The sequence below is a fragment of the Diorhabda carinulata genome, chromosome X (assembly GCF_026250575.1).
Source record: "Diorhabda carinulata isolate Delta chromosome X, icDioCari1.1, whole genome shotgun sequence".
NCBI classification, from domain to species: domain Eukaryota; kingdom Metazoa; phylum Arthropoda; class Insecta; order Coleoptera; family Chrysomelidae; genus Diorhabda; species Diorhabda carinulata.
Window position 1 is genome coordinate 16,865,671 of NC_079472.1, and position 8,204 is coordinate 16,873,874.

The 8,204-nt window shown below is 29.0% G+C and overlaps 2 protein-coding genes across 3 annotated transcripts; one reads left to right on the plus strand and one right to left on the minus strand.

Annotated features, from left to right (window-relative positions):
- The first annotated feature begins 164 nt into the window (after positions 1 to 164).
- On the plus strand, positions 165 to 6,332 carry LOC130900673 (guanine nucleotide-binding protein subunit beta-like protein 1). The gene is made up of 4 exons (XM_057811438.1): positions 165 to 502; positions 919 to 1,273; positions 1,325 to 1,521; positions 2,874 to 6,332. Exons 1-4 carry the CDS (start codon positions 353 to 355, stop codon positions 3,108 to 3,110), a joined length of 939 nt encoding a protein of 312 aa, XP_057667421.1. The 5' UTR covers positions 165 to 352; the 3' UTR covers positions 3,111 to 6,332.
- Positions 6,333 to 6,401: 69 nt separating this feature from the next.
- On the minus strand, positions 6,402 to 7,453 carry LOC130900674 (retinal rod rhodopsin-sensitive cGMP 3',5'-cyclic phosphodiesterase subunit delta). Of its 2 annotated transcripts, XM_057811440.1 has the most exons (4): positions 7,294 to 7,453; positions 7,135 to 7,184; positions 6,623 to 6,943; positions 6,402 to 6,571 (listed from the first exon to the last, which is right to left on the minus strand). In XM_057811440.1, the coding sequence occupies exons 2-4, from the start codon at positions 7,182 to 7,184 to the stop codon at positions 6,490 to 6,492; spliced, it is 453 nt and encodes a 150-aa protein (XP_057667423.1). In that variant the 5' UTR covers positions 7,294 to 7,453; the 3' UTR covers positions 6,402 to 6,489. The 2 variants fall into 2 exon arrangements, with proteins under 2 accessions (XP_057667423.1, XP_057667422.1); XM_057811439.1 differs by having other exon boundaries at positions 7,135 to 7,451.
- Between the last annotated feature and the right edge of the window lie 751 nt (positions 7,454 to 8,204).

The following is an 8,204-nucleotide window of genomic DNA, read 5'->3' on the forward strand; positions in this document are numbered from 1 at the left end:
TTGAATATTTCTTAATATTATATTTTTAATTAATTATATTATTCCCCATAAATAAAATATCGATAACATAAAATTGATACTCCATAAATAATATATTTATTAAAACACTACAAATTCCGATATAAACGTCAAATGTGACATGATACATTATTCTAATCGGAGCTGGATATTCCATGTCTATTATACCCTGAGAGAACATCTGATGAAAAGAGAAACACAGTCAAAATCAAAACAAATGTGGGTTAGGTTAATTTTTTGTTTCGGCCCCAGTTTTTTAATTCCCTTTTTCTCGTATTTTGTAGTTTACGTTTAAATTTATTTCATTTATGAAAGTAGCCCCGAGATTAAAACAATGTCAATTTTACCACCTGACCCAGTATACTCTTTTAGGAAAGATATGGGGCACATTCACTGTCTAAATTTTTGTGTGCGGGGAGAAAAGTTTGTTTCACAACTTTTAGCAGGGACCGAAAAAGGTACAGTGTATTTTTGGGATTTGGAGGTAAGCTAAAACACTTTTTAATTGTTTACATTTCAACCTATAGGTTTATTGCGATGGAAATATTTCATTTTCGTATCAAGATTTTATTAATGAAATTTTATATTGTTTTGATTATTTTTTTCAATAAAAATACACGAATATAAATTGTCGTTTTACAAGTACTGAATTGTTGTAAACACGAAATTGTTTAAATTTAGAATCTATTGTTTATTCATTTTTGAAGATATTTTAAATAAAATTATTATACCTACGAGATAGGCAATACATTATGCATATGTGTATGCAGACTTTCAAATTAGTCTGCTAAATTTGAAAACGTAAGAAGTAGAAAAAGAAATTGATGGTTATTTTGATGAATGGAAAGTCGCATTAAAGATAAAAAGTTTAATAAAATATTCAAAAAAATATTTTTTTAGTCAAATAGATTACAACTTAAACAAGACATGGGCAAATCAATACAATCTATTCACAGTTTTGACTATAAAATAATAACACAAGAAAAAGAAGGGCAAGTCAAACTTTGGTCGGTTAAAAAAAGTTCTTATCAAGTAGAAAGTCAAGCTACATGTGTTATGAGCTTCTGTAAAAGTATTTTAATAAACAAAACTTTACTAGTACCTCAAGAAGAGGGTTGTGTAGATATCTTAAATATTAATGATTTAACAAAAGTAAATCAGTTAAATCCAGGAAGGGAGAACTTAGGCTCCATAATGGCTTTACAAGAAGTAAATTTGGGAAGTAACTATTGTGTTATGGCTGGATATGAAACAGGTAAATATATCATTAATATTTCATACCAAATATTAACGATTTTTATTAAAGGTGATGTAGTTTTATGGGATTTGAATACATTCCAGCCTTGTGGACATATACAACTTCACGATCAATTAACATCTCTGACATTTGATCCTATTTCTAAGAGAGCTGTTAGTGGATCTTCGTCTGATACCCTTGAGGTGTTTACCATAAATAATGCATACGAAATGGCTATTATAGGAGAATGTTCCATTACAAATAAGGTATTTTATCTACAAGATCTTATTTTATAATACAAATTCTTTGATAATTACACAGGTCTGCAAGAAATTTGTGATGAGGGGATTTTAGATGGTTAAAAGCTGAGATTTTATATAGAAATTATTAATTTAAACAAATTATGTCTCTATTACCCACGGAATGTTTTTGCAAATCACATAATAGGCGTTTTAATACATTTTAAAAGGAATGTACCACTCGATCCTCTACCACTCCAGTAAATGTAGTACCTTAAATTCTAGAAATTTTCCCAAAAAGAATATCCTGTGGTTGTTTCTAAGAATTTTTTTTAATTGGGTCTCATTTTACTTGTAGTAAATCTTTTATTATGGAATTAGGACAAGATATTAAGGAATTTTATCTGTTGAATCATATTTATTATGTCTACACTTAATTTTAAAGCTTATTCAACATCAAATTAGGGGATCAAGATACAGATTGGGTACCACAAGCTGTTTGCAAGGTATGTGAAGGAGATTTGGGACATTAGGTAAAAGGTACATTCCTTTCGAATGCCAATGGTCTGGAGACAAGAGAAAAATCATCATGATGATTTCTATTTCTGTCTTTGTAATATTAAAGGTCATAAACAAAATTTAAAACATATTTTGTACCCAAACAATATTTAACCAACTTATGAAACAATTTGTTGAAACTGTAAACAAAGAAGGAAATTGTTTTAAATAATTGTGTAAAATATTTTTGATTGAATTAATGGAAGGAATCTTTAAGAGATTCATGGAAGATAACAGAATTTGCAAATGTGATGGAAGATAAGGAAATAGATGCTTAAAGAAGCTGCACATACATTTCTAAGAAATTATAAAGACCCAAATCATGTTGAGATCATTCACAATATGCTGGAAAAAATCAAAATTCTTGGTTATAATATGAACATTTACTATTCACATTTTCATTGGGACTACTTCTTGGAAACTCTTGGTGTAGAGTGAAAAACAAGGTGAAAGATGTCATGAAGATTTTTAAGAAATAGAAGTCATTCCAAGGGCACTGAGATTAAAAAATTATAACTGAGTGAAGAGCAAGGTGAAAGATTTCATTGAGATTTTAAAGAAATAGAAAAGGGATACTAGGGGCACTGAAACACAAAAATGAGGATCAATTACTGTTGAACATTAACAATAGATCTTTCTTCAGTTGAATTTGACAGAAAAAAACCAAAATAAGTTTTGTTCAACAAAAAAACGTTATTTTAAAAAACGTAAAGAATATATACTTCAAACACTTTCTTTTTTATTTATTTAATTATAAATGACTTTCATTTTCAAAGTGTTAAAAAATTCAGGTCTATAACTTTTTGTATTATCTTTTTTAGGGTTGTAATGTAGTGAAAGTTAGATCTGACTCTAAAATAGTTGTGTCTGGCGGATGGGATCGTCGAATCAGGATATTTTCTTGTAAAACATTCAGAGTATTGACAGTTTTGAACGATCATGAAGGACCTATTACTGATATCCAATTTTCGCCGTTTCCCGTAAATTATTGGGAGTCCAATATAATGGCAGTTAGCGGAACTGATGGACTAATAACACTTTGGGATTTGTACAACTAAATCCATTTCACTTTCTTTTAATTCGAAAATAATTATTGAAAACGAAAGTGAACTAATCTATAAACAAATTAACCGAATAAAATTCCTTTTTATTGCATTGGAAATAGAGGGATGTTTTTATACATTCAGATTTTGGTTGTTACAGTTCGCTTTAATTAATTGTAAAATGATTTTGTTGAGAAATTTTCTGACCCACACTTTGTTAATTGAAATGTTATTATTTTTATCATTAGAATTCGCCTGGTTTTTAAGTAACAAAAAAGACAGTTACAGTGTGATTCATTCAAAAATCTATGAACAATTAAAAGTAAAACTTCTATAAAATTGTGATGACATTCCTTTTTTAATTGTTTTTCGTGTCATTTTAGGTCTTATTTTGAGATTATTGTTATTTTTGCTTTGTTTTGTAATCGCATCCTGTAGGAAAAAGTGTCCTTGTCGAAAATCAAGTTTCTATAAGAGGCTTGTATCATTGGACTTGATATTGACTCATTATTTTTGTTTTTTCACGTCATTTACTTTGGAAAAAGTGTGTTACACAAGATATTGACAAATAATCACAATTTTAACATTATACAGTGTGTCTAGAAACTGCTAAATTCAAATTATAGATACTAGATGTGTTTTTATGACCTAGTAACCTAATTTACCTTTATCCTACGAAAGTTACAGAGAAATGATGTTGTTTAGTAAGTTTTTTTATCAAAAAAACTCGATTTTCAAATTTGGTACATTATTTAAGCTTTTGATATTTAATTTTTCATTATATAGGGTGAATATCAATTTTTTACAATTAGTTTTCTGACAAATTATTCAGTAAATTTATAAATTATAAGGTGTGATGAATTTTCTCTTTAATTGTTTTCCCTGTCATCTAACAAGTCCTTTTTCAGTTTCCTATCTTTCTATTGCTTATTGTGATATGGTATTTTTTCTTTTTTTTTGTAATCATATCTTCTAGGAAAAAGTGTACTTATTGACTTGCCATTATAATTTAATTTCTTTTTTATAAATATATCAAAAAAATTCGAGTATTCGAGTAATTTACAAAATTGAAAAAAAAAACATTGGCTCACTGATTAATGAAAAATAGTTTCTAAACATTAAATGGATCACACTGTACATATATCTACAAATTTTCATACCTATTTTTCCAAAAAAGAAAATAATTTTTGACAAACTGTTTTTAAAAACATTTCTAATTGTACAATTAGTTCCTTAATATCCTTATAGTGTATAGAATACCAAAACCCTCCCCAAAATTTACATTCTCTTAAATCAATTTTAATAAAATCTCATGGATTTTTTTAGGATCTCATAATAACTCATACCGAATACAATTTTTCACTCCTCTACTCTTGATACATGTTTTATATCATTTTTTTTGATAAAAAAATCTAATTAAGCAGCAGTAAGGTATCTAGGAACACCAAACTTTTGATATCATCAATTTTTAAAAATATTTGTCATGTATTCAAGCATTATTAGAACTTTCAAATGAAAGTACTTTATCTTAACTCATCGTACTACATCACTGGCCTATTCTTTAATTTCCATTGTGTTCCTAATCAATATTTATGGAACTGAACAGACTTTTTAGACAGAGAGCTAACTACCTTAAACAGTTGGATATACCGTTTCTTGATTAACTTACTCTTATCTAGCAGTTTACTAACTCAAACGTCTTGTACCAAATCTGTGCTGTTTTATGTGGATTATTTCACTACCACTACATTAACATTCGCCTTAGGCCTCTGAAGATGATAATCTAGTTATCGAAACACGGATTTAACTGAGTAATAATAAACAGTACATTTGGTATCCATTGTATTTGCTTTGAGCCTCACTTTATCTTTGAAATTATCCAGCTCTAGACCTAACTGTCTTTTTTTTTCAGTATTCCTGTTATTCATATCGGTTTTAATGTTTTGGATTCTGAATTAAAAGTGAATATCTATATTTATTAATAAAATACAAATATTTTTATTATTCTTCTACAAAAGGTTATTACAAATTTCATATTTCACCCTTTATATAAATAAAGAAGTCCTATCAAGCATATACATCCCGGTGATTAATTTCTAAACGATAGTGTAGTGGAGTAAAAGAAACTAATTCAAAACAATCTTATAGCAAACTCACAAATTCGATATTACATTCGAAATTATTACAAAAAAATTATTTTTTTATCATTAAAAATTGAATTGATTTTTTCATACTATTTAAACAGTATTTCAGCACATTACCAAAAAACTAAGTAAGTTCATAAGAAAACTAGTTCTATACATAATAAGTTCATTCTTTACGTTTCAATGAAATTGTAAAGGGCCATATCTGGATGTTATGTTGAAGTTTTACATTAGAGGGAGACAGGATTAACAAAAAGTTTTTTTTTATCATTTTCTTTTCAAGTCTTATTTTTATTTCTATTATCCCCTTCTTCTGGTCTTCATAACTTTTCTGGTGATAATCAATTAAGGAAATTATTTTATTTGTTCTTCTTCTCCAGATTGAATTCCTCTAAACAATTTTCACATTTCCAGTTTATTTACCTCGATAATATCCATAGTTTGGATCAATAGAGCATTGTTGGTTGATTAATTGTTTTATAAACTGTAGTTTCCACTGATTTTGATAATATTTTGAAATTTAACACTGTGTTTATGGTTCCTGCTGTCTTTCCTCCCTTTCCAATTATTTTTTTCTATTTCCTCACTTGATTTTATTCATATCCCACTTATTTCCAATGCTATTTCTATTCTGTAGATGAGTCCAGTCCTATGCCCCTACTTTAGAGAGTCTGTCAGTTATTTTGTTTCCCTTCACTCCGGTGTGTCCCAAAATCCATTGTTGGATACTTTTATTTTTCTTGTTTATGCATGCTGGTGTGCAATGGGGCCCAAATAATACTTTTGCCTTGAATTAGTAGATGAGGTGTAGTTGATTTTTATTGAGAAGACCTAGTAGATAATTGGGAAAAGTTGTTGATTAGTGTGGATGAAGCTCATATGTGTTACATACAAAGTCAAAAAACCCACAACTCCTGTTTTCGTATCATTGTATCATGACATCAGATACGCCCTTTAATTATTTGTGATAATATTCTTGGTGGCATTTTTTTTGAAAACTTTTATTAAAAAAACAGCATTTCAAAAAGTATGTACCTTAATGAATGCCATAGGAATTTATTTTAACCATGTATAATAAATATTTTTCTAAAAATTTTGTTGTATTATTTTCCCCACTCTTTTTCCTGAATATAGTTAATGATTTTCAAAAAAAAAACACATCTAGATATGAAAATCTTTATTAAAATACTTAAATACGATAAGTAAATAATAGTCGATACACAACTTAATCAAATATAATACAAGATATGTTAAACGTAGAAAACTCTTACTCTAGAAGTAGTTATCAACCGATCGTCATCAAAAAACTTAGTTTCTATAACGATATTCCCGCTAAAAGAAAATTACTTAAAGTAAATTAAAAGAAATGATTGATATACTTACTTTAAAACAGAGGCGGGCATCATCTGTGATTCTGGTGCGGCCTCCATAATAGATTGCCATGTATTTGTCGACTCTGACATAACAAAACCAAATTCGAAGTACCATTCTTCAAGACATCTCCCTTTAAATAATACTTTTTGTTCCAACCGGAATTTTTCCATTTGCTCTTTGGAGCTAAAATTAAACTCTCGAGATACTGCACGACATTTGAGGATTGTTTTAGGTACTCGAGCTTCATGTTCAATGTCAGAGTGACTTAAATCGTCCGAACCTTGCCAAAATATTTTACCGCCGTCGGCGTCTCTCAAACAGATCCAGTTTCTACGAAAAATTGATAGATACCGCAATTTTCGGTTTTATCCAACATATTAATGATAAAACAAGTACAAACCTAACCTCAACATGTTATTTTCAAACTCAACTTCTACAGGATTTATTAATTAGAAAAAATAATTACTTCAGTAAACATTGAAGCTTATTGAAGTGACTAATTATATGAAAACAATACTTACATTTGGAAACCCTTTAAAACGTCGTCAGGATTTTTAACTTCCGTAGTCATCTTAAATTCATAATAAAAAATTGGTTTCCCAATGAAAATAAGCAAAACTATTATAAACTAATCAAATAAAATGGGTAAAATCGAAAAATATGTTCTAGAGTTGACATACCAATCTAGAAGAATGCCGTAATTTTGATTTATTTCAGGTAATAAAAATTGCGTTCGGATATCAAAATATTTGATTTTATAAAAAATTACATTTTTTGTAAAACATAATCTTATATCTAACTATAAACATATCCCATGATAATCAGGGTAGACACAACTGAAACTAAAAAAGTTACTATTTATTGGCCTTTTTTTACTTATATCCAATTTTTTACACATGAAGGTTGACTTCTTACGTAAACCCATAGAGAAAATATTAAAAATAGAGAGGGTAGCAAATAATTGAAATTATACTATTGGATGAAAGAGAAAGATCATCGGCTTACCGCTCTTTATCTTCCTCTACTCACCAATACATTTAAAATTTCTAACTCTCATCTTTTGTCATTCCTACCACTTAAAACTTGACGTTATTTCAATCCAATCTGAATAGGGAGTGGCATCTAAGTGGAATGGTACTATTGGACAAGAAAGACAGAGCATCGGTTTACCTCTTTCTATCTCCTCCTACTCACAAATGAATTCAAAACTCTGATGACTCTCCTACCACTTGAAACTTTAATGTCATTTCGAGAAATAGAGAGTGATATATCGATGTACGTTCTCTCTCTAGCAGCAGTTCGGACCCACTTGACAAGCTCCCCCGCTCTCTCTATCCTTACTATTTTTTCTATGCGTAAATCCCGCATAGAGTTGATATTAAAGATAGAGAGAGCGAGATTCAAGTGGACCCGAAGTGCTGATACAGATAGTGAGAGAAGCGTAGGTTTATTTTTGAGGGGGGAGTTTCAGGAATGGCCTCTATATTATTAATAGAATTCCTCAATAGGAAAATTTTCCTATTGTGGAATTGGTATTGTGGTGAATTATAAGAGGGTAGTGAGGTATAAACTGAAATAATGGGTGCAAAAA

Bases quoted from the DNA above. Each gene is read 5' to 3' on its own strand.
- LOC130900673 (XM_057811438.1), top strand. From the start codon at position 353: ATGTCAATTTTACCACCTGACCCAGTATACTCTTTTAGGAAAGATATG. The intron at 503-918 runs GTAAGCTAAAAC...ATATTTTTTTAG, and splicing joins TGTATTTTTGGGATTTGGAG to TCAAATAGATTACAACTTAA. The intron at 1,522-2,873 runs GTATTTTATCTA...TATCTTTTTTAG, and splicing joins AATGTTCCATTACAAATAAG to GGTTGTAATGTAGTGAAAGT.
- LOC130900674 (XM_057811440.1), bottom strand. From the start codon at position 7,184: ATGACTACGGAAGTTAAAAATCCTGACGACGTTTTAAAGGGTTTCCAA. The intron at 6,944-7,134 runs GTAAGTATTGTT...AATTTTTCGTAG, and splicing joins GTTTTAAAGGGTTTCCAAAT to AAACTGGATCTGTTTGAGAG. The intron at 6,572-6,622 runs GTAAGTATATCA...ATTTTCTTTTAG, and splicing joins ATGCCCGCCTCTGTTTTAAA to CGGGAATATCGTTATAGAAA.